The sequence below is a fragment of the Ailuropoda melanoleuca genome, chromosome 5 (genome assembly GCF_002007445.2).
Source record: "Ailuropoda melanoleuca isolate Jingjing chromosome 5, ASM200744v2, whole genome shotgun sequence".
NCBI lineage: Eukaryota > Metazoa > Chordata > Mammalia > Carnivora > Ursidae > Ailuropoda > Ailuropoda melanoleuca.
The window spans coordinates 99,416,092-99,442,760 of record NC_048222.1 but is presented as its reverse complement, the minus strand read 5'-3'; the positions used below and the strand labels follow the sequence as shown (position 1 = coordinate 99,442,760).

Genomic DNA, 26,669 nt, shown 5'->3' with positions numbered 1-26,669 from the left:
CTGGTATCCTAATATTAAGAAGTCTTTGAAAGATTCATGATTATTCCTTTAAATACTCAAGCCATTTAAATGTGTGTACAATATAGAAAATGAGCCATTTAATTTGAATAATGAAGAGAAGTTAAAAAGCACTCATTACCTCCTGCCTAAGGGTGTGATCTCCTTGATTAATATGCACACTAATGGGAAAGAATCTAATGCTCACTTGTTTCTTCCTTCAGAGCATTAATACCATTTGAGTTGGTCATTAAGGAGTAATCACACACACACACACACGCACATGCACGCATGCACACACACACGCACTCACACTCACACACTGTCTGCGCTGCTGCAGTGTTTCTTTATAACAAACCAGCCTCAGGAAATTATTAATGAGGGGTTAGGAGGTTACACAGCAGTTAAACCCAGAAGAATGTGCAAAGAGAGAACTACCTATTCAGAATTGTTGGGGAGGACTGGCAGTCTGAAAAGGAATTCCTTCCTAGCCAAGAAATTTTCTATACTGTGCAAAGCCAAAATAAAATGAGTCATAACACTTCGTATTTCCTAACGGGGTATTACTAGAATGACCTCTGATTCCGGAAATCAAGAATGCCACAAAAGAGGATATAGAACTGCTTCTCCTTGTCCCTCCTCCCCACCAAGTTTGAGGAAATATCGGAGATGGTATAGATCCAGTCTATAGCAGACGCTATATTGTTTGTAACTTCCAGCTTTACCTGCAGGAAAAGAAGGAGTGGATCAGAAAATAAAAGCAACTTTTGGAGCCAATCAGAAAATAAAAATAGAGGCGCCTGGGTGGCACAGCGGTTAAGCGTCTGCCTTCGGCTCAGGGCGTGATCCCGGAGTTATGGGATCGAGCCCCACATCAGGCTCCTCCGCTGTAAGCCTGCTTCTTCCTCTCCCACTCCCCCTGCTTGTGTTCCCTCTCTCGCTGGCTGTCTCCATCTCTGTCGAATAAATACATAAAATCGTAAAAAGAAAAGAAAAGGAAAGAAACTCTTCTCAGAGGTAGAAGAGCACCAGCATCTCCACCAGCACCAGCACCCCTCTGTCCCTCTTCCTGGGCCATTATATGCTGCTAGAAAAAGTGGTGTTGCATCCCATGGTTACAAAGGGGTACAGAATATGCCATCCCAAAATACGCCTCTTTGGCAGAAGGGTTATTTTGAGCCTAAAGCAACTGAGAATCAACAAATGCAGGAGAAGTTCTCTGCCCTCTCCTTATCTGCCTAAAAGCAGAGCATAAATTTCCTTTTATAAAGGTGGCATAAACTCCTCCCCACCCCCCCACCCCCGCACTTTCCAGTACAAGGATGAGGAGAGGTACCCTTATCATTGGAGACAGAGAGATGAGTCTGCATAAATAGACCTGACTAAAATAACCCTTATCTCCCATTAGTTTCCCCCCTAAATTTCTTTTTTTTAAGATTTTATTTTTAAGCAATCGTTACACTCAATGGCAAGTTCAAATTTACAACCCCAAAATCAAGAGTCACATGCTCCACGGACTGAGCCCGCCAGGCGTCCCTGCCCATATATTTCCCAAGCCAATAAATGTTCCCACAATTTAAAGCTCTTTGCTAAAATGGTATACAAGCCTCCGAGTTTAATTGCTACTTCGGGGTTTTCATTCCTTTCTGTAAAGCCCTTGTGCATGTAAAATTTAAAATATTAACAAAATCTGCACGCCTTTTCTCTTATTAATCTCTCTTTTGTCAGTTTAATTCACACATAGCAGAACCTAAAAGGGCAGAGGAAAAGTCTTCTGCTTTGTTTTTTTTGTTTGTTTGTTTTTTGTTTTTTTGTTTTTTTGCTTTTTTCCCTCTCCCCTACATTCTATAAGAAATTTGAAAAGCAGTGCTGAGTTGGAAAAATCCTGCTTATGTTCACAAATACATTGATCTTGGAAATGTTTATAGTTGTTGGATTGCTAAATGACTTTACAATTTAATGAAATGCAAAATTTAGAAATTGATAAAAACTGGCAAAAATGTCAAAATAAAAATATCAACTGATATGTCATTATAATAAATGTGCATAAGTTAACCAGGATTGTCGAGTGGTTTTCATGTTGGACACGTTGAACGTCACGGTACTAACCCATCAAATACAATTCAAAGGGTACACAATAATGAAAAGAAGGCAACCCCTGACTCTACAGGACAGCCAGCCTTAGTTTTGTGATACTAATCTAGCCCGAGAAAGGTCTTTCTCAAAATACCCAAAATCTGAGCCTGGAGATCCACACTCCATCTGATTGGAAAGATTAAAAACCTTGCTTTCTACTGCAGACTCACTGCACCAATGAGCAAAGCAAACCATTCTTAAATCCACAAATGTACTCAGGCCCCTGAAATGCCCCACATTTAAAATCTCCGGGCCATTTCAAGTATAAATTTTAGGGGCAAAGAGACTGCCAGTGAAATGTCTAAATTGGTAGAAAAAAACCACCACCACCACCACCAAATCCTTCCCCCAGGAATATTCTTCCACTTCAGACTTCCTTCCCGAAAAATAGTAAAATGACAACGATTGGCCACATTAGCTTATTTTCTGTGTAACCTGCTTTAATATGTATACTGAAACGAATCAAAAAATGTCCTGTTTATAACACAGACATTATATATTTAGGCAAAAGGACGGATCTGCTGGATTTTAAAATACTGGGTGTTTCAAATAATTAAAACTATTCCTAGAGCTTTTACTAAATAGCTCATTTTGCCAACATCCTCCTTGCACTTAAATAAACAAGGTATTTTCCATAAAATAGAAGAGGAATCATGAAACAGTCGGAAACAAAGAATCTCAAGTCACAATATAATGATGGAGTTAGCTTAAATTATAGGTTAGTTATTACACCCAAACATACAATGGCACTGCCAAGTGTCTTAGGAAATGTAATACTTATTGTCTGTTATCACTGACATTGATATTAATATTCATTACTGTGTAGAGAATCACATAGAAATTTTCAAGAACATTTAAATGAAAGTGTATTTTTTGTTATTCACCAAAATTATCAATAGCATTGCAACAATCCAATCATGTTGTAAGATAGAAAGTATTCTTGAACCTGGCATCTACTGCAGTACAAGGACCTAAGTCACATATAAAATGAAAAAATCAATTCTGGCAGCAAGATGAGAATGTAAACAGCAGAGGCCAGTTCTCCCCAATGCTTAAGGCACTATCTGATAAATGTGATACCTAACACTAAATATTCAGTAAATTGACCCACTAATGAACTGCAAAAGCCAGTGATCTTCCTCAACTTTCTAAGATACAACCAAAGAAATCTCCTTGGTATTTTTATTAATCTAATTAAATCCCGGATTTAAACACACAGAGGACTTAAACATTTTTTTTCCAGTTCCGAAACAATACATGGAAAGATTAGTGAAAAATCTGTGATCATTTAAAAATTCGTGGGCATAAAAACAACTGAATGAGTAGTCTGAAAAAAATAGTAAAGGAAAGTTTGTTTTCTGTTTTGTGTATGTTTAAGACAGTCACTTGCAAAGAAAACATGGTGAATTTTGTCTTTTTAAGGAAACACCAAAGAAAATCTTAATGATAAATGTTTGGAGTATCAAAAAAAGAGTCTAAGCACAATGTTTAAATTACTGAACTCAAAAAATGAAGTAAGTTCTTAAATATCATGGATTCTACCCCATAGTAAAAGAAAGATTTACATAGTCAAGTTTCATTTGCTTACATGAGAGTTAATCATAAAAAAAATTGTTTTATCTTATAATTGAGAAAGCCTCCCCCCCTTGCACAAAAGATTGCCACTTGCAGTCACCAGTTGTGAAAAAACTTCCTCTTGATGGCTTGATGGTTATATGACCATCTCCCAAAAAGCCAACCAGCCAACCTACTAAAGACATCCCAGCAACTGGGTTCCTGTCCAGATTGTTTCCTAGATTAGAGTCTCAACTAAAGGAGAATCAGAAGGAATGTGGGAAGAATCTAGGACATTCAAAAGGGTCATTAAGAATGCATTCACACTCTGGGACACCTAGGTGGCTCAGTCTGTTAAGCCTCTGCCTTTGGCTCAGGTCATGATCCCAGGGTCCTGGGATCAAATTCCAAGTCGGGCTCCTTGCTCAGTGGGGAGCTTGCTTCTCTTCCTGCTTGTGCGCACGCGCGCTCTCTCTCTCTCTCTCTTTCTGACAAATAAATAAAATCTTTAAAAAAAAAAGAACGCATTCACACTCAAATGTCATCTCTACCAGCAATTGTGATTCCCTACCTCCTCCCAAACCTGCTCCCCACTGTAGCTTTCGTATTACCTTCGTCCGTCCCTTACATCGCTGTACAAGTGCATCACGTGTTATAATCTAAATTTCTAGATATCTTTGTCTTGTAGAAGTAGGGAAGTGAGATGTATGCTCAACAATGCTTCTGAAACTTTATAGTTCTTAAAAATCTTGCCAGGTGGTACTACTTTAAAAGTTGCCATAAAAAGACATAAAATATGTCTTCTTACCAAAAGTATGTGTGTCTGTTTTTTCCCAAATGGGTGAAACCCCGGTTGTCTAACAGCATGAGGAAGACACTAGAAATGAGAGATTGAGAATTACCCATCTATTTAAGAAGCAATCAGTGCTCATTGTCAGTAACCAATACATCTCACTCCCCCAGCACAAGAACGAAGGATATCAGGAGGCAGCTGCCTGAATTCACAGTGAACGGAAGCACAAATCCAGTCCTCACCTCTGCTAATTCTGCATGACTTTGAAACGAATATAAGTGAAGACAATTCATTCTCCCTCACAAAGACAAATAAAATTAATGTGAAAATAAATAGTCTGCTCTCCAAGAGTCCTGAACAACTCTCTTGCCTTATGTCTACTGAGAACCGTGGGCACAGCCCTGTGCAGTCTGGGTACCGTCCTTATGTAAATAGCAGAGGGTATGGTTTTAATTTGGTTGTGACACCATAAATATTGGCATACTGAACATGTGCTTACTGCCATGAATTCTGAACTCTCTCTCTCCAGGGGCTGCTTCTGTTTTGTCCACATGCCAGAACTAAGGACTAACTTGCCCATAATCTCATATGATCAGAGCTGAGAAAATCGACTTTATTTCCAAGGGGGAAAAAATACATTCTTCGAGTGATTTTTGGAAATAATGACTTTTTCAAGATTTTGGCCTTCCAGGGGATAAATCACAGCTGTCAATCTCGAAACCCCAAAGCAAAAAAAGGAAAACCAAACTGAAAATAAGAAAGCACATGAGGAGAAATCTCACATTCACTAGAAAGTAAAGAAGGAGGAAATAATTCAAAACAGAAATTAGTTGAAGCTATTGAAAATGGACTTTTGAAAGTCATGCTTTTTCTTAAACTGATTCCAATAAACATTAATCACAAAGTTCCCTGTTTAAAAATGATTTTCCTGGAAATGATACATTTCTTTTTCTTGTTGAGGAAATAACATTCTAAACAGTCATCACTATAATTTTGCTAATAAGGTTCTTTGTACATTCATTTTACTCAGTCTAAGCAGAAAGATGAAGAGGCCTTCCAGTGTATTCCCTTTTAGTTCCTCAAAATGAAGCCAGACATCAGTTATATCCCTTGGTTGTGAAATAAAGCATATGACTTCTTTAGAGCCTATCAGTGATGACCTATGAGACCAGATGTCAACACTACAACAGAACTGACTGTGTTGGGTCTAAGTGGGCTGTTTTCACTTCACTTAAAAGTCCTACCACCTCATGGGACACTGAGCTAAAGATTAGTCAACAGTTTACTCTCTGACACTTGAAAATTAGGAGAGAAAAGACACACAGAACTAGAATGTAAGGTAGAGGGCGGTAAATTCTGCAACATTCTGGGAGTTTAGACAGGTAGACGTCCAGACTGAGAGAAACGTGAAGGCTTCGTGGAGGAGGCGCCAATTGGGCTGACCTTGAAATACGCGAAGGCTTTGAACATGCAGAGTGAGGGAAGGTGGTGGTTACCCTTCCAATCTCCCCATACGCACTAACTGGTCCATGGACTTATAATTTGAGAGCCAAACTATTGCCAATGCCTTCAACTGGAGGCCTTGCCTCTAGCTTCTCTGTATTTTACAATCACCCTGATGCACCTTTTCCTTTTTTTAAGAGCAATAAAAACAAAACAAAAACAAATCAGATCATTCAATGGACAGTTACTGATCTGTTACGGTATAAGATTACGAGAAGGGAGGAAAAGACAGGCTGCGACATTAAGGAGCTAGTGCAGAAAGCTGGTAGCCTTTTCCTGAGGACCTGTAACGTGATGTCTAGACACTCTCCTTAGTATGTCGGGGTCCTTCACAATCATTGAATAATCTTCTCAGTCTTATTCCCCACCAAATAGAGCTGATTTTTCAATAGACTTTGTGCTTTCTAACAAGTCTATGCCTTCTGCTTAGAACCCTCTTCCTTTCTAGGGAACTCTCCTTATCCTTCCAGACCCAACTCAAGTGATGGCCTCATGAGAAGCCTTTCATGACCACGAAAGGGAACATCTCTGGGTTCCTTTTGCATTCTAAGCACATCTCTAGTGTATGAAAAGCCACACTGATTGTCGACATCAAGTACTCAAAAAACTACATTTTGTTTATCTGTTTTCAGGATGTGCCATGGTAACTAGAACACAAGGCACATGATGTTTATTGGACAGAACTGACTTCTTGGTTAAAAGAGTTGCAAGGGCAGAGGCATGGAGTCATCTCTACGGTGAGGAGAGATCAGCTTTGTGCAATCTTTTTACTGGAAAGATTGAGGTGAGATCATAGCAGACTTGAGAACACCCAAGCAGGCCCTTGTTACTCCAAGTCTGGTCCTCAGCCCAGAAACAGCAGCAACAGCACCTAGGAGCTTGCTAAAATGCAAATTCTCTGGCCCCAGCAATAACCACGAAATCAGAATCTGCATTTTAATAAGGTCCCCAGGTGAAGTTTGCGAAGCACTGAGTAAACACAGGGAGAGCTCTCCTCTAGGGTGAATATTCTGCAGCAACCTCGATGCATGATCCATCAGGGGTGGGAAGGCGTGGGAAAAGCCTTCTAAGGAACAATAAGGACATGTTTTTCACAGTTTAGGTCATCCGCACCTGACCTGGGGTGATGACTGTGAGAATGCAGAAATTACAAACATAAAGATAATTACTTCATTCAAAAATAGAAATGTTTTCATTCGTTAGCTTGACGATAATTCTGTGCTTGTTTCATGTTCTGTATTACACATTTTAAATGTTTGTGAAGGCACGTGATTTAAGCAGAACAAAGACGATGCATTTGAAGTCGCATTCTCAGACTTGGAGCTCTGAAAGCAAGCCCAGCTATGAGACAGGAATCCTTGAGACAGATGGGTAACTGGATGCTAGAATGGCACCGCGGGGCCAACAGGGTAGGTACCGTGACACCAAAGCGACAGTAAGATTTTCAAAGGAAATGGCCAGGAGCTGCTCCATGAATGCTGAATCCCTCAAACACATCCAGGCTCCTGCTGCTCCCACCCCAGCTCCTCTCCGACAGGCTCCACTCAGCAGCGGGTCTGGGAAGATAATGAAGAGATCCAAAGCTGTCACGTTTGGTGTTTAAATTTCCAAAGGACGAGGCTATCTTATTTCTAAACCATAGGTTGTTTCCATTTGAAACCACTCTAGAACTCAGTATCTCTTAAGAGTGAGTTGAAAAACCATGTCTTGCAGAAATGTCCATCCTGGGATAGGGGACAATTTCCCCTGCTCAATAAAATTCAGGAGCAAAAAAATAAAGTGTTTTGATCAAGGCCCAATAGTCGTGTTTGTTCAACAAGCCAGTTCCAAGTACACATCGCCAATGATTATAGGAAAATAAGATTCCCTGGGATAGGAGCACACACAATCCTTACCCTGCAAATGTTCTCAGAACACAGCCTCTTTGGGGAGAGCGGAACACACCTACTGAGGTATATTCTTCTCTTGAGCAAACAATAGCTGTAACTTGAACCCACCTCCAACAATTTTATAGGTGGCTTTAATAGCTTTTAAAAACAAAACAAAACAAAGCACCCCGTGTAGTGCTTGCAACAGGTGCTAGAGATTCCACAGCAGAGACCCCAGAGGCATGCAGAGGTTTGCCCCCATTTTTTATGATTTTTCAGGGCACATTTGAAGGGCATCAGCGCCAGAAAGATAAAGTAAGGGGCATTAAAGTGATCATTTAACTTGAATGTCCACGGTTGTTTTTGACATCTCTGCAGCTCTGGAACAGGTTAAAGGTCCCTACTAACTCTGGTTTAGGTGTGTCTTTTTAACACACATTCTTCCACACATCACTCCCTTCCCCATCACTACTGTTGGTTAGTGTACACGTAAATCTCTGCCTCCGGGCCCCAGTCTTTCCTCCATCTCCATATCCCAGAACTTACCATCCCGTCATCTTCTAGGTGGACTGACCCAGCAAAAACATCTACTCCTGTTATTTTGCCTCTCGTGTTATCGACACTTCTACTTGAGACGTTAGGCAGGACTAGAACGTCCTGATAGGGGCTTCTCTACCCCACTGGCAGGGAGCCACAGCTACTATTTTTCCTGCATCTTCTGTCAATTTCCCACTTGGTCAAAATTTGTCTCGAGGCTCACTTCCTCCAAAATTTAATTTCTCCTTCTCTGCCAGAGACACTCGAGTACTTTAGGCAATAATGGGACACGCTGTCTAACGCTCTGCTGCCATTTCTCCTGTGTTCCTTCAGCAACTGAAGGACATTTCCAGCCCAGAAGTCTTATCTCTTGTTACACATTTAAACTTTTTGTTCTCTCTGGATCTGTCTCGAACCCATCAAACAAGTAAACAATACTGCTTCTTTCCTCTTTCTTTCTCTCCATTCTGGAGCCACTTCATCACCTGCTTCCTGCGTAACTAAAACTTACCCAAAAGCCTTAAAAACTTTACATCTCAGTCTTCACTTTAGTCCCACGCCATTCTTCCTCCCACGTCCATTCCCCCCATTACACTGAAGGGGTTTGTTGTTCTTGTTGTTTTCGGTCAACATTGAAAAATCAGAAGCTGTTTACTCATCGATCCCAGCTGTCTTGAATCTCTACTATATTTTACCCTGTAGGCCAATTTCTTTGACTTTTCTCTCTCCTTCCTTGGCACCCTCCTCCATCTGCCTTAAGATTCTTCTATTTTTTTTTTATTTTTCCCCCCTCTCTTTTTTCTGTCATTTCTCTCACTTGCTTCCCCCTCTCTTTACTACCTGCCTCATGGCTCTGGGCCACAAATGTGGGATTTCCTTTTCCTCCTAACTGTATTGCTCACTTTTCAGCAACCTTCACTCTGTCTCTGCCTGCTGCACACCACGAGGCCTCAGATTTCATCCATAATGTGGCCGCCTGAATCGCTGGGTGGGAAGGCCAACAAGGGCGTTTACGCTGAATAGCGCAGAGTCGCTCTCCTAGTTAGTCCAGCCTGGGTAGTACATCAGTGTCCCTCCTTTTGGGTCGCTTATTTCTAATCACCTGCCCACTGAATCTATTTCTGAGGTCTCAGAACAAATCACATTGGACTCACAGCACGGATTTCCCGGACTGCCTTCCTCGTCCCTATTTACAGCAGGCTCCCATCTCCTACGATGCACGCCACGATGCCCTCGATTCTGCATGCAACACAGGTCACTCGTCGTTCCAGGCACTTTTGCTGAAAACGGAAGTCTCCCCGGACAATTTTCCTAAGGGCTCTGCTGTAAATAACTTTGCTTTTGCCCCAATTCCCACCAAGCACTGTATTTTATCCTCTACTGCAGCTCTTCTCTCCCCACTTGGCTATAAACTACTTAAAGGCAGAGACTGAGTCCGATTCAGCGTCACATCTCCCGCCGTGCCTCACGGTGCCACGAAGGTCCTGGAGTCACTGTGTGGTGTTCACCTCCGTGTGCTGCGTTTTTATTTAGGTGGCATATAACCACGCAGAACTGTGTGGGGTACAAAAGGGGTGAATGGGTAACTAAGGCAAAAAGATGTGAACTGTTGTTTTTAAGGTCACACAGAATCCAGCTGAAAGGCAGAGCTTAGGTTTTTCGTAGACTTAGGCCATCTAGCCCTAAGTTACTCATTAAAGGAAAAAAAAAAGGAAATAGCAAGTCACAAATTACACAGCAACTATAATATCCACCATTGTCCCTTGTTTTTGAAAGCTAGTGAAGCTGGAGCAGTTATTTCCGCTGCCAAACTTCCAGCAGTAACACTTAAGAGTTGCCAGTATGGTATGATGCCATCAGTTTTCAAAACTTAGAAAGGCTCATTGAGTTTTACTGAGGTTTCTTACACAATCTACTTCCTTTAAGGCCAAGGGAGCCAACCCTGATTGAGAGAAGTTACAGAATGAATAAATGTTATGGTATCAACATAGAAATTATGTCGTTTTCCTTCCTCACTTCAATTTCCACCGCCACCGGTCACCACGCAGGCTTGCGTTCCCACCCTCCCCTCCCTTTGGCGGACTGTTCTGGAGCAACCCTCGTACCCATTTCAGAGAAGGTAAACTAGTACCCTAAGGTAATAAAGTGGCTCCCTAAGTGAGACAACTTGGGGAGGACTTTTTTTTTTTTTAACCTACATCACAAGTAAGACAAATGAATGTCACAGTAGGTTGGTTATAATAGTGGTTTTATTATAAGACTGGCAGAGTTACAGTCACTGTAAATCATAACTGTTGTTGGATTTCTACTTTACATAGTTGTAGTTATGAGTCTACTCTTGTAAGCCAGAAAAATTATTTTACAATTAGTTTAGACATGTCTGAGCCCAGAAGGAAAATTTCAGTTTCAATCATCTAATTTTCCTTGAACAGAACCCAGTGCTACCAAAAAAACAGGTCAACTCAACTTCTCACGCAAGGGTCTCTAACCATTTTCCAGAGTTGAACAAACTCATAAATGCAAGTGCTCAAAATCTTATGTTTTCAAGCTACAGTATAATATGGCAATCATGGGTTTCCTGTGCACTAAAGAAAAACAAACAAGTAAACAAAAAATAAGCTTGTAATCTCATTTTTAGAGTAGAATACAGTCATGGTCTATAAAACCTAATACACACCCCTGAATTTGGATTGCAAATCTATCACTTAAAACATCTAGTAAATGACCCAATTTGTTTACACGGCCCTGTACCTTTTTACGACCTTTCCATAAAGAAGTTATTACATCCATTCCCTTTATTTTGTTTAAGAGTGTTTGAATGAGCCCCAGAACCACAAGCCAGTTAAACAAGCTCTCCTTAGATGGACATGGTCTCATATAATTCACCACTACCGGAGAAATTTTCAAAACAATGTTTGTAGTTTGGAAACACCACACATTCCCATACACCAGAAGTATTTCCTGTGCTTTCCTGCAGTCTTAAATGCTTGACAGATATATTAAGTAAGTCCTATTTTTTTCCATTTTTCCAACTAAAAGTGTGGCATTTGCACGTCTTCCAGAGGATTTACACCTCTGAGTGTTTTGCTATGGTAGGTTGGTCATTCAGAAATGCTTGTAAATGAAGATTGCAAGGGAAATGTGAAATCCATACACTCTAATTGATTTCCTAGCATGTAAATATTAGTTCTAAAAGGAAACCATTTTAAAGCTGTTAGTTTAATGGGGTACCCAACTGATGCCTATTAAAAGTTATCAGCACAGATTAAAGATAAATTTTATACCATGAAAGAAAACCTTTTTAAAAAAATAAACATAGAGATCATTCGATTGCTAATTTCGCATTCTTCTTCTTGCTTATAAATCTCAAGCCTGCTAATATTCACAAGAAAACAGATTAAAACTACTGTTCCAAGGTTTAGCATTTATCAGTTAGGTAGCTAGACTCTGTCAATATCTCTCGCTATCTGAGCCAGGTTGTGACCTCGGAAACACCTGTTATTTTTAGACTGTTGATTTTTCTAGAAACAGTCAAACATTTTTGACTGCAGCGACTAACACAAAGTAAAGATACAGTTGAGCCCATCATATAGATCTCCAATATACGTAAAACTGAATATCGAACTGTAAGAGAACTCTGAGGGCCAGTCCCGTCTTCTGCAGAGGCAATTCACTTTCATGTCGACCCCCGAAATAGAGTGTACTTTTGTTTATAAATAAAAGCAAAGTCAGGAACAAAATGCATACTTACAGAGACACTGCTCCTTCTTTAATAGAAAGCCAGGACCTTTGATTACCTACAACATAAACACAGTTCCAGTGGAGGAGACCAGCATCCAGCACATCCCACCTCTGACTTGGGATGTGCAGATCAATGCTTTTCATACTGACACTATCCGATTTTCTTCCCTTGTTTTTATAGTGTTTCCATATCCAAGAATCACTACAAGGAATACAGCTGAATTCGATCTGTCCTTTGGGTAATCCGATGGTAAATCACACTCTAGTAAGAAGGAGTCTTTAGTATGTATTTCCATAGAGCAATTTGAAAACGTCAGAAGCTACTGTGTTTTCCTGTGTTCTTAAACAATGTGCACCCTATGTGTCATGTCTCCAGTTTAAAGGATGATAAATCAGAAATGAATACTGCAGGTTCCCCTTATTCCCAAACCCAGTAAGCAATTTCCAGTAAGGAACTGAATATTTCTTTCTTCTCATCTGCTCACATCTTAATCACATTTTAAGCAAATGTTCCTTCTTAGTACGCTGATCTTTAGCATCATCTGATGCCATAGGAAAAGAAATTATAATGCTTTAATGACTCTTAATTTGCATTTCTAATCATCTCAGACTACGAATGTGTGTGGCAGTATGGGAAACAAGCTGTGATTTACTCCTTGGTGGGAAAAAAAAAAAGGATAAGTAATAAGACTCTTTAAAAGACAGATGTCCTTATAAATACCTAGCAAAAATAACTGCCAGAAACAACATGAGATAAGTACCACGTAAGTCCAACTTCTGTTGTTAATGGTTTCTGATCTCTGTAGTGACTCAAAAGGCAGGTGCAATGGCCAGCTGGGCATATTTAAGCATGGAAGCCTATCTCCATCTTGCAAACATTGAAAAGCCTAAAATAGTAGCCACTCACCAACAAGGCTTTCCTAGAATGCAAAAAGCATAGCTTCAAAAAAAGTGGCATGGCATCTAGAAAGCACATCCACCAAGAAAACCCATTCTTTTCAAGTCCTTAAATACCACAAAATATTTCTAGCACTGTCTACAAGGGACCAGAATGAGCCTCACCAGAGAAATGATGTAGTTACTCAATGTAGAGTAACCTCCTAGGAATTAATTTTCCACAAAACTTGAAAGCCTTTCCCTTAAGAGTGTTAAGGCTGTTTTCTTTGCTTCTTACCACGTAAGAGCTTCACTGCACTAATTCAGTGTCCTGGAAGCTGCCTTCCTTTTACCACAATCCCCTGATCCCTCACCGGGCCTCATTCCGCATGCCATCCACTTTGTGAATGAAGTGTGAAAATAGCTCTTTGTTTACAGAAAGGAGGCAACAGAGAGCAGTGTAGACACAGGGGTAGCTTATTTGAGTGTAACCCAGGCTGTACAGCCTGCCCTTCTCACCAGTTCAGAACGGCCAAACACGCCTAATGACTGGGACCAAATTGCAACAAGAAGCAGTCAACTCCACACTCCAAAGCAGAACTCTGCTACCACATGCCTGCTTCGAAAATAACTGAAAATGAAGGGTTTTCACCAGCTCTGAAACAGGGAGACAACCTTCTCTTTTATTCTGTTCGTTAAGTGCAAACTCTGCACAAAGCACACTGCGAACAGCATCAGGGCCTTTGAATATACCCATCTGGGACACCTTTCCACTCTTTTCTTGCCTCTACTCCTATTCAACACTAGACTCTTCTTGCCTCCCACGGGATATGCCTTTTCATGCCTGTCTTCTTTTGTGCAGGCTGTTCCCTCAGCCTAGAATGTTCTCTTTTCCCCTCCCAGACCCACTTCAAAATAGGTCACCTGCCCCGTGGGAACTTTCCTCCTTGCACTTCTCTTCCAGGCAGAATTAACCACTTAGTCAATCAACAGAGGATTTTTGAAGTGCAATAAAGCACCCCGTGTTCCCATAGCACTTTGAGCACAGCACGGCCAGACCATGAGAAAAGGGAGGATCGTCATCGTTCTTGGACAGAGCTTCTCAAGGACAGAACTGCATCTTAGTCTTTGTGTATCCAGCACCTAGTGCAGAGCTTAGCCAGGAGCAGATGCTTATAAATATTTGCTGAATAAAAGCAATGTTCTAATAAAACATTAGACCATTTAACTCATGAAGGAAGAAGCATGTGACTCTGAGTCCTGGCCTGGAGTCAGACCTAGGTCCAAACATTCACCAGCTCCAAGATCTTGGCTAAGCTACTAAGCTAGTGAAGCCCTGGTGTTTTTCCTCATACCTCATGGGGAGGTTATAAAGATAAGCTCTATACTGTCTGCAAACACTGAGCACAAGTGTGGCAACTAACAGGCACTCAGAAGGTGTCATTATTAAGCATTACAAAACCAGAGACCCACTGTGAGATCTTTAGACCCGTCTACCCACCCACAAAGAATGCATCCAAATACTGCCCTTCCTGTGTCTCTCGTGAGAGCTCTTACTGGCTTACTGGTGTCTTATCAGGACATAGAGCAGCAGTGCAAATCAATATCCTTGCATTCACCATCAATGTGCCTCGAGCTGTTTGGTGATGTTGGTTTCCCTCAGAAAGACAGACCCTCCATCCCCCACTCCCTGCTACAACCCAAAACACACCTCATTTGATTGAGAAATGACTCAACTACTATCCAATAGAGTAAAAGCCAAGTTAAAAAAAAAAATCATAGTTTGACAAGAAAGCAAAATTAGTGAAGCCAGCCTGACAAAAACAAGGTTTGGCTTAGGCAAAAGTCAAATGAACAGGAAAGAGTCTGCTCAGTCACCAGGTGACTGGAAATAACTGCTTGAAGATGGCGTATGAAGTCTAACGTGAAGTCAGGTAACAGAATTGGCTAAACTCCATTTAGTATGCGCTCTCATGAAGTAAAAGGCAAAACAAGCAATGCTACCCAAAAAAATCACTCTTAATAACTTGACTTTAATGATAAATGTAATTAGTATAACTCCTCTTTATAATTTTTAGCTCCTTTTGTTCTCAGATTTAGAAACTTCACAAATAAAATTGTGGTCATTTAATCCTATTTTAGGCAAGCCATTCAAATCCACAGCTATGAATTTACTTCCTGATGTTCTTGACTTTTGAGAGAAATTTGAACTTCTGAAAGGAATATCCTATATATTAAAATGTAAATAAAAATTGAAGTCACTCAGGGCCTCTGGGTGGCTCAGTGTCTACCTTCGGCCCAGGGCGTGATCCCAGGGTTCTGGGATCGAGCCCCGCATCAGGCTCCCTGCTCCGCTGGGAAACCTGCTTCTTCCTCTCCCACTCCCCCTGCTTGTGTTCCCTCTCTCGCTGGCTGTCTTTCTCTGTCAAATAAATAAATAAAAAATCTTTAAAAAAAAAAATTTAAGTCACTCATTAAATCCATTCAAAAGAATAATAGGTTGTGCTTTCTAGAGCCCACCAAGCCATGCTCATTTATTCATTCATGGTACTTTTACCAGTGAAACATCCTGCTAAGTGAAATGTTTAAAATTATTGTTTTAAAAAAACCTCCCTTGTGGAACCAAGCGTTCCTACGTCAACCATCCTCTTCATCAACATCAATAAACCAAACTACTGGAATAAACATCATCTATCTATGGACCTAGTACACTTGCTTAAAATAAAGTCTGGACATGTAATAGTAATAATTCTAAAGGTGGTATCTCAAGTTATTTCCCAAACTATCAGATTTCTATCCCAACAGAAATACTATAATATATATTAGCCAGATTATCTGTTCTATTTAATGAATGTGATTATTTTCAGATTGTTTTCCTCAGTATTCCTGTAAGTTGTGTTTCAGGATCAAGGCTATCCCATCTTCCTTTACAACCCACAAAGCATGCAACCCTCTAAAATAATAAAGAGTGGGTTTCATATGAAGCATCAGAATGTTAAAACTAGAATTCCATTTGCTCAGTTGGTTCTTTATGTAAGGAAAAATACATCACCACATTAGCAGTTTAATACAGTTGCACTCAATAGTGACCTAGACAAAGTCACATTAGCCCTTTGGGTCTCACTTTACACATCGGTGAGGACAGGTTCTCGAGATCCTTCCAGTCCTAACATTCCATGCACCGTATTTATTGTTGATGTCTACACCGTGCATCTGTGAGCCACAAGCAGAAGATGGAAAGCATGCTGCTTTTGGAGGCATCTCAGCCATTCAAAATTTACCATTCTTCAGATCCTTGGTCCACATTGCACAACACCCCATCTTCGGGAAACACAGAGGTATGCACTGCAATGGCACTTTTAAGAAAGTAACTAGCACCAGTTCTAGGAAACCTACCCACTTGCTTGGTACCTTCTCATTTGGTAACATGGTATATTAACCAAAATTGTAAGGTAGTACTCTGATTAGCATATGACATCACAATCAATAAATAAACAAGCTTACCTTCTTATGAGAAATGTAAAACAACATGGAAGTCCTAAGACCAAAAAAGACACCTTCAAAGATGACCTACTATTATAGTCAACACCATAGTCTTACTCTAATAAGGCACTACATCCAGAACCATCCAACAAATATTTACTGAGCACATACTACATATAATCCCATTCCAGGTGCTAAAGCTCGCACAAAGAGCAAGTTGGATAAGGTCCACACTCTCAGGAACTTACGTACTCTGGGGGCGGTGGGTGGGGTAGGTTTACAATTACTTAATTGATTAATACCAAGAAGAAAATCAAAAAGTGATCATAAGTACTATGCAGTTAATTTACACCTTGATGTGATAGTGAGGGCTGGCTAATTCGGATTAAGTGGGCAGAACAAGACCTCACTGAGAAGATAATCCATTTAATTTAGAAGACGGTAAGGTGCTATCCACGCACAAGCACCTGATCAGTGTTGCCCACAGAAACAACAACCACTGAGCGAGGCTTTCAATCCCATACTGTGTGTGTCATGTCCCCTCCTTCATCTCACTCCCCAGTCCCCAACCCTTGACTGACGAGGTAGAAACACAAGAAGCTGCAAGAAGGAGGCTTTAAAAAAAGGCCATATCCTTTCCTCACTCTAGGTCCTTCAAGCCTCAGCTTGGCCTCAGCTGCCCAGCAGGGAGGAGAAGAGTGAAGGGTTGGAATTTCAAAATGACTGAAATGGTCAGTAGCTAAAAGCGTGAAGATGGCTAACCGTCAATATGGCAGGCATACTGATCAATCAGGAGGGAGGCCAGCAGGGTTGAATTAGTATCCGAGAGGTCCTGAGCTGTGTCAAATATTAACCTTGTAGCTTCTGACTCATAGATGGTCAGTTTGTCCTAACAGGGTAGCACTGGCTCCTTCCCAACCCATTTGGAATATTTCAATATTTTAACAATCTGTATGGTAGTACTGGGGCATACCAACTAAAAATCAACCAGTAGAGGTGTCCTTAGGAAATAAGAGAGATTACAAAACACAAAAAAACAAAAACAAAAAACCAAAAACACAGTTGGAGGTAGTGGTAGAGAAAAATAACAGAGAGACTGTTATTTAATAAATGAGTTACATAGAAATTATACAGCATCGTATAGAGATATTCAGGCTACATATGGTACTTCCAAATAAAACAATCAGAAACATCAGAATTAGACTAAGTAAATAAAGGGACTTGTATGACCGTTTTGATTAACACAAATAGAAACCTATGGGGAACATTTTAGCAATTTTGGAAACATTTTTTGGGGGTGGGATACAAACATTATGAATGCATTGATTCAACTTTTTATTTACTTAACATATAGCTCATTATGATTAGAATTCTGTTTCTACAAAAAGCGTGCAAGTTTGTAAAAAAAAACAGAATTTTAGCATTATAAAGGTTGAAAAAAACATGAAGTGGAAGAGAATAAACAAAAGATCTGTAAAAAGTAAGTGTCAGGAAGGATGAAATAAGAACAGACTTTAAAGCTAAGATTTTTGTGTCTGAGATGGAGCTCTACAAAACACCACCACTAGGGAACCTTTAGTGTCAGATCCTGGTCTCTATTTCAAACTACTTAACAAATAATATACTAGTCCCTAAAGCTTCCTACAGACCTGAACACCTTTTGGAGGTAAATTTAATATACGTCAGATTAACTGTAAAAGATAACAGTTGGTAGGAGGGAAATGTTACCAAAAAAATAGAATGGGGCTTTTTTGGTCACCAGTTGTGAAAAACAATATTCATCATTACATAATGGCACTTCACGTCTTCAACTTCCTCAACAGTCTCAAACAGAGCAGGGGACAAGGAGGAAGTTTTCTTAAAAAAAAAAAAGCCTCTAAACAACAAAAATAAATGTCACAAAGGTCACACACTACAACTTATAGACTAACTCGCAGGAAGTCCCTTTAGCACTAGGTCAGAACCTATCTACTCTTGGACACTATTCTAAGGATTATGATTATCTATTTTCAGTAAAATAGAGCTTTGAAGCTACCCCCTTGAAAGGGTGGGGGGGTGGACACAGCTTTGTGGGGCACAGGCACATGGCAAGAGGAGGAGGAGTAAGCTGGCATTAAAAAAAGAAAGAGAGAGACAGGGAAGCCACAAACACAAGATACATGTATTCAGAAAGGCATTCCTAGAGGACCATTTGTCCCCAAAGTAAATGGCCCCATGGGCCAGGAAAGTTCTTGAGGAAAAGAGCACATACAATAAATGATCTTCATAAGCATAACCCTAATAAATAGAAACATATTCCAAATCTGCACTCAAAATGGTTAAAGAAAATGAGAACCAGAAGCACATTTTGGCTCCATGGGTAAATTAAAATCACTCACCAATGACACAAACTGGATGAGGCCTTACTCTAACAACTTTGTGATTGGGTGTCTGTTTGAGCGATATGCAATTGATTAAGTAAGCTTTGCTTCTTTTTGTTTTTTGATGCATAGGATTCCTTCTTCTACAACGCAGAAGCACCATCCCAGAACTTACTGGTTTCATAGCAGGCATTCTCCTCTAAGTGAGTGCACACAGATATCAGCATTTTTCTCATGGTCATATGGGAAGTATAGGTCAGAAACCCTATATAAGTGAGCATTCTTATCTTTTATCTCCTTCTTTACGTTACATCTGGAGACCCTTGGTTTATATGTGAGACTTCAGGGTTAGAAGTCAGGTTAAGAATTAAGGACACAAAGGTAACTTGCAATATTGGAGGATAAAGCTATTCTCACAGCAAAGTGGCAAGAATCGCAAAATAGTATCAGGTCAAAAACCAGGTAACAAATAATAACAGGGTACCTGACGCAGATCCTTCAAAATGAATTTTGAAGCACCTCCACATGATCCGATCGAAATCCAAATATCTAGCATTGGCTATAGCAATCAATTTCTATTTATTTATGACGCCTATTGGGACTCCAAGTTACTACTGAGATGACGCAGTCCTGGGGATCTGATTGAATCAACACCTGGGAATTTAGAATACCAGAGAAAGGAGAAAAGACAGTAACATTGGGGAGAGGTCTCTAAAAGCATGAATGAGTGCCTATAGTCACAATAAATAGATCAATTTGGACATTTGGCACTTAGAAGACCTTTCACAAGACGATGCAAGGTACACACTGGGCCAATGACATTTCTGTGGGGCATCTCCCGAAGGGTTTATACTTCCAGAATTGGGCAATCATCAAAATTGAGAATAACAAGAGGGTAATCAAAAATCAATCATAACTTACTACGAGGGCAAAAAAATCCCACCTAAGGGAATGGAAAATTTGAACCCCTCCCCCAAAAAAAGAAGAAAAAGAAGTTCCAGCAAATTTGTTCACATTCCAGGGAGATCATCATTGGCACCTACCTGTTATCCTCAAATCTTGGAACCCTGAAGCATAAAAATCAACCTGAGCATGTGCAGGAAAATAGCTCTATATTGCCCCCTAGTGCTGGATAGTTCCACTTCTCCTGAGGCTAAAAACTACAAGGTGAGTAGTTCTCTACCTCTAGTTCCTTCCTGCTGCCAACCCTCCCAAGAACTAAACATAGCCCAATCCTCTACCCACTGATTAGGAAACAGCCAGGCTATTTTTAGCATCATGCAACTTAGGAATGGAAACGGCCCAGCCTCTGATGGTAACAGAATGTGTGTGGCCTGGCTTAATGAACTCACCTCTCCAGAGGGTGTGAACCAACTCAGTAAAGTGGCCAATGACCACATGAGAGCTCTGGGGTCCATTACAAAGTGATGACGACGGTAGGTGCATCACAAGAAAGAATGACAATCAGAGGCACAAGAAGCAAAGGGAAAAGGAAGGTGAAGGATGCCAGGACAAGCTTAATAAAACAGCGCAGTAGGAGAAATGATAATGGCACAGGAACAATAAAATATAGAAGAAAGAAGCCAGGAATATTGTGCATTGTCATTTTGGAGAAGCTGGTCTGGTAAGAAGCAATATTTTGAACTGGACATTTATTTTAGATGAAAAAGAACAAAGGTTGGTCTGATCTGACTCCTGCCAGGGTACAGCTGGTGCTGGGGCTCCTTTGATCACTTTACCCCAGTCCTCTGCAGCTCCGGTGATTAGAGATAGATTCCCTAGGCTGCCCTTTGATCAGCAGCTCAAGCAGCCTGCAGGTGCCATGTGCCATCACATTAGCAAGTTGTAAGAAGCAACTACATTAATATTGGCTGATAGATGGCTGCACAAACAACGCATACAAATAATGTCTACAAAAGTCCCAGGAATCCTTATTTAATCTATCTTTGTACTTTAAAACTTTCTGTGCTTTCTTAAGGATGAACACTTCAGAGAGCTTAAATTCAAAGTCAAAGCTTGAAAACACCCCAATACATAAAGAAAAAGTTTGCTGTGACTTAAAAACACAGCACACAACATTCTGATTTTCTAAGTATGCTGCTTGGGCTCATTTCCCCTGGTTAATAAAGTGACAGCATTCTTGCATTCACAATAGACGGCATACAAAGCAGTGAAAACATGTACATTTCTTTTCAAATAACATTAAGAGCCACCACTTGTAAACAGGGTATTTAATATTCTAATTTTAGACAGCCTACATTAACATTGTGGTTTCATGTGCAGTATAAAATTTCTATTTACAAAGTATTCTCGAAAATGACTTCATAATGGTAGATCAAGAGAAAAAGAGTTTAGAAATTGAATGATGTAAATCATATGGGGTTCAGAGGCTAAGCAAATTACACACCCTGAAGCTGCCCTGGCTTTATGAAAGGAGCCTTTCTCCAGCTCTGTGCAATCCCAGCCCAAGGGAACTTGCATCTGAGAGTTTTCTAAACATTTCAGGTACACTTGAAAGCTGAAAGTAATTCTCATTTCCTATGCAGGATTAAGTCGTTTCCAGCACACACAAAATAGCAGTCATTCACCAACACATATAAAAACACACACCAGAAAGGTAAGGACTTCAGAGTACAAAGGCACATTTAAAAAAAAAAAATAGAGCGCAAGAGAAATACATTTTTAACTCCCCCTAAAAACGTCCACACGGCCTCTTGACCTCTATATTTCCTATCTACTTACTGATTAATTGATGCCTTTCCACTTGGAGTGCTTCAATTAATGTGGCTGAGACATTTCCTCCAACACCCCCCTCCCCACGAAAAAGAAAATCTGAGTAAAGTCAAGCATGCCAAGACTCATTCATTTTATATTCATTTTTAGAGGCAGTTCTTGAGCTTAAAACTCTGGCAAGGAAAGGTTCTGCAATGTGCGTTTGAACTGACGTTCACAATCGCTCCCAGAATGTCCTCTCTAACTGAGCCAGCAGTGGCACTCACGTTGCCCTGTTACAGCTTTGTGGCAGCTCCCGAAGTTGCAAACTGCACGTAACCTCCTAAAGTCCATGCCAATGAACGCAGCGCGCATTTGCATGGATAGAGAGACGATTATACCCTCGCAGGCTGGTGTACATCACACACCAACGCACAATGCCAACGTAACACACACAGCGAGAAACAAGAAAGGGGAGAAAGGGGTAAAAGACTCACCGTTCTGTTCCTTGTTGCTGGAGTACTGGAATTTACTACTCAGGTTGGACTCAGCCTGAGTCCCGTGTCTCTGGCCGGCCAGGGCAGATGTCAGCAGGAGAAGCCCGAAGAGGAGCATTTGGCTGACTGGGGCGAGAACTCACTCACGGCGGGCACTTTGGAAGCAGCGACTCCTGAGTCTCTTTCACCACCGCCAGGGGAAGGCTGCACTGGGGTGGAAGCGCCGAGCCTGCTCTGGCAGCAGAGAATCGCAGGGTAGTTTCCACATAATCCCATCCAAAACTTTTTCCTAGAGCCCTCTTCTGTGTCTCCAGTTTTTGAAAAGGATCAAAGCAAAACCTGGACCTGAACCAGTTTCCCAAGGTTTAAACAAATCCTGAGCTGTGCCGAAGTGGTGGGGGTGGGGGTGAAGACGAGGGAGGAAAGAGGGGGTGGGGACGCGGGGGAGCCGGGGGAGCGGCGAGAAGTCACCAGCAAGTTGCTGGGAGCACCTGTCAGTTCGGGGGACAGGACAGAGGCGAAAACTCAAGGGTCGCGCGAAGCCAGCCTCGAAGCCAAGTTGGCGGCGAGCAGTTTCTGATCAATAACAAAGCTGCCAATAGATGCTCTCTCCGGGCGCCCCTCTCCCCCGCCCCACCCCCACCCCCAAAGGGGGAGGGGGAAGAAACAGGGCTAGGGCGCCGCGGCGGGTCCCGGGGGCCGCGGAGCCGGAGCGTGGCCGGGGGAGGAGGGGGGGCTCCGGGCCGAGGCCGCCCCGGGCGCGGGCGGAGGGAGGCCGCGGGGCTCTCGCTCCCCAGCCCGGCGCTCAGCCTGCGCCCGGTCCCGACCGCCGCGGCGCGGATCCCGGCACCTGGCTGGAGTTTTCCGCGACCAAAGTTCACCTTGTTTGGGTGCGTCCCCCGCTCCAGGAAGCCAAGGGAAGTTCGGCAGCTCGGGGTCACCGCGGGGCTCCGGTCGTTCCCCGTCCCCTCCCCCCACGCCTCGGGCTCCGCGCAAACCTCGGGGCTCCGCGCGGCGTCTCGGCACCGGGATGAGAGGGAAGGCCGGCGGCCTGTCCCCTCCCCTTGTCTACCTTCCCCCAGCGGGCGGTCGGGAGGAGGGGGCCGTGGGCAGAGCCCGGGCGGAGCGCGCGGCTGGCGAGCGGGGGAGGCTGAGCCGCTCTCCCGCGGGCGACCGCAGGGGCGGGCGAGGGTCGGCGCCTCCGGGAGGGGCAGCCCCGGGCCGCGTCCGCTCGCGCCGACTCTGGCCGCCAACTGGCGGTCCAACAGGTGCTGGCACAGACAGGGGGTGCTGCGGGACTCGCCTCAGACAGGACCCAAAGGGCCCCGGCGAGGAATGCAGCCAGAGCGGCCCCTGGTTTCCTTCCCCCCAGGACGCCCCTAGCCCCAAATAAAGAGCAAGATGGGTGGCGAGGGGTACTGCAAACGCAAAAATGAGTGAAGAACTTCTGCAACTCTCCCTCTTCCCCCGCCCCCGTGGTCGTGACTCGTCATTAATTTCTGAGGGGATCCCCGTTCCCAAAGTCTTGGCCGGAGTTTCTGGACCGAAGGAACAAGGGAAATTGGATTTCAAAAATTTCCCTTCGGTTTCCAGCTCTCTGAAGCGGGTTGGATAAAACAAAAGTAAAGACAAACGGCCAGCACATTAACAGCAACATCCGTTCATTTAGCAAACACTGTTTGTTGAATGCCTACTGTGTCAGGCACTGTTCTAGGAGCTGGCGCGGCGGTAGTAGTAAAAATACAAAACGCTCTGCCCTTGTGAAACTTGCATACTAGTTGGACTGCATTAAATTAGTATCAGCCAAGTCCCCTGGCCAGCAAATCAGAAATAGCACCCGACCTCTTGTTAAATAAGGCAATGCTAACAATTTGACCCTTTATGGTGTTCCACTGGGTGTTTGAAGAAAGGATATAGCCTTAAGGTATGCTGAAGTACTGGGGGAGTCTCAAATGCCCCTTTTTCAGAAGTTGCCCTTCCTGGCCATGCATGGCCATTTACTGAGTCGGCTGCCCTGAAAAAGAATCCAGGGATAGCTTGGAGAAGGCACATACGCCTACTAAACCAAACCAGGAGCTGACCCTTCCTCAATCATTTTGAAAATGCCAAGCCCCCTTCCTGTATTTGGACACCCACTGAGACCAACCAACTTGACCTCTCTGTAATACCCTGGTCCTCTTCTTTTTTGCCTCTTAAAATTCTAACAAGTTCAATTCGTCTTTACTCACCTACCCCACTCATATTCTTATTTCTTTACCTTTTCTATCTTCACAGTGCAGGGTAACAAGGCAATTAAACAAGGCCTGGTCTTTGACTTTAAAGAACTTACAGGTTAGCCAACAAAGGCTAGTTATTCTATGTACTTTAGCAGCTTCTCAACACAAGTGTGAATCCATATTTGCACAATAAACATGTTCCAAAAATGTTTTGTAGATTTGTGAAGGAGAGGGGCAGTGTTCCCAATTATAATAACATAATGAGACTTGTTATATAAAAGACATGCTTTATGAGTGTGTTTTAATCTATTTGTAATAAAACTAATTACTCCCCAGTTTTTCTAATTTTGTAAATTTAATTTTCTAATCAGGGTTTTTCTAAATGAGGCTGTTAAATATCCCTATAGTTGACATTTCTTGACCACCCACAAAGAGGGTGTGTGTGTGTGTGTCTGCAGATTTAATCCATTTGCTCTCATGAGATTATAAGGGTGATGACTACTCTTTATTTTGTATCATTTCATATTGGCTAGAACAGTGCCTGGCTCAGGGGGATAATAAATAAACACTCTTGACTGACTGACAGGTTTCTTTATTGGAGTCACTTACATTCTCCCTGGAATTTCAGCATGAAGGCTGTATTTGAAAAGTTACAGATGATCTAGAATAATGCTCTACCTCTGCGTTTCACCTCATCCGTATTCTACAGATTGATTTGACAATCACCTTATAAATAAAGCCCACCAGGTGCTCCTGCATGACCCCCAGACAAAATCGTGGTCACGTTGCCTGGTTTCCTTTCGCTGTACTTGCATTGTTGTTTCTTGAACTGCACTTGCCCTTGGCATAGTTGATTCTCTTAACACTTTATCCTCTGCCTGTCTTCCTGCTCCATTTTGCTTATAATCCTTTCCTAGAAAAGTGGGACCCTTGCACTGAAAGTAAATTTTATGTAATCCAGAGTCTGCACAATTACTAAACAATATATTTTGAATGAATATGGCTTTGTTTTGGCCTAAGGCATTTTCCTTGAGGAAAGGCATCTGTTCCGCCAACCAAGAGAAAATAATTGCAAACATTCTTTGTGGTTTTCATGTTTTCTTAAACCTTAGAAAGGAGTGCCCATTCAGGCTGAATGCATGAACAGTGTTACCTACAAATTCCTGTTGAAGAACATGATAGAACGTACTTGGTTATAAACGATGATGATTTGAGGGAGAAAGGGTGGGTGTCACTATTAATTTTGTTGAAGTGGAATAAGATTTAAAATAAATTGCCCATTTAGCTAGTCATGTAACACCCAGGAGGGCAAGAACCATGGGGACATATTTTTGTCTCAGAAAATCAAATATTGCAAGTTTTCTTGCTCTCTCTTCTTCTGATTCAATCCTAGCACACACATACACACACACACACACACACACACACACACACACACTCACTCGCATACACAGAGGTATATGTACAAAATTATTTTATAATTTTTCTCAGAACTTTAACTTTTCAGCATTTTAGTGGCAGATAATTGAGCATAAGTTTCTGAAATTCAAAAATCTCTGATCTACCTAAGTGTCCGCTGGGTTTCCAGAATGACTAACAAGCAACAATTACATATACATTTAAATGAGACGGGGGGGGGGGGGGCCGGGGGGGCTCAGTCCTTAAGCCTCTGCCTTTGGCTCAGGGCCTGATCCCAGGGCCCTGGGATCGAGCCCCACATCAGCCTCATCCACTGGGAGCTTGATTCTTCCCCTCCTGCTCCCCCTGCCTGTGTTCCCTCTCTCACTGGCTGTCTCTCTCTCTGTCAAATAAATAAATAAATTCTTTAAAAAAAAAATAAAAAAATAAATGAGACCAGAGGCTGGAGGTGTCATAGTAAGAAAATAAATGCCCACAGATCACTGCAGAAACAAAGAGAGTTCCAGGGGGAAAAAAATTAAGTAGTCTCTCTTAGATTCATCCTTTTCTCTCTCCACTCTCTCCAACCATCCCATCTTGAGAAACATATGATCTTGCTATCTCTAGGGATCTAGGATATACTAATACTCTGTTTTTCCAACCTAAAAATTATAAAACACACTTTTTATTAAATTTTTCTCCTTTACAACAGTCACCCTTTACCTTCCAATGTAACAGCTTTTGAATCTGAGAAAGACTTGCTCCCTGTGGAGGGTTGTGCTTAGGCCCTGCTCTTTTTACTTTTGACTTTTCTGGGGAAGAACAGAGTTGGGAGGTGGGAAGTTAGAGGTGTGTGGCCAAGGGAAACGGGTGACAAGAATTGGCCTTTAGGTGACCCTCTGTGGCTTTTCCCATTGAAGTAAAGCTGCTGTTTCCTTTTTGAAATCACGGTTGAGTATGCAAAGATTTTTTTCAAAATCCCAGAAGTGCTTGTCTGA

At 41.9% G+C, this 26,669-nt stretch overlaps 1 protein-coding gene across 5 annotated transcripts in view; it reads right to left on the bottom strand.

Annotated features, from left to right (window-relative positions):
- The window catches only part of PDGFC (platelet derived growth factor C), a 205,392-nt gene extending 182,320 nt beyond the window's left edge, over nucleotides 1-23,072 (bottom strand). For 2 of the 5 annotated variants that reach the window (XM_034661473.1, XM_034661474.1), the window contains exon 1: nucleotides 22,058-23,049. In XM_034661473.1, coding sequence (XP_034517364.1) covers nucleotides 22,058-22,175 — 118 coding nt within the window. In that variant the 5' untranslated portion in view covers nucleotides 22,176-23,049. Of the gene's footprint in view, nucleotides 1-22,057 lie in introns of all 5 variants that reach the window. The other 3 variants (XM_034661472.1, XM_034661470.1, XM_034661471.1) reach the window with 3 other exon arrangements.
- Between the last annotated feature and the right edge of the window lie 3,597 nt (nucleotides 23,073-26,669).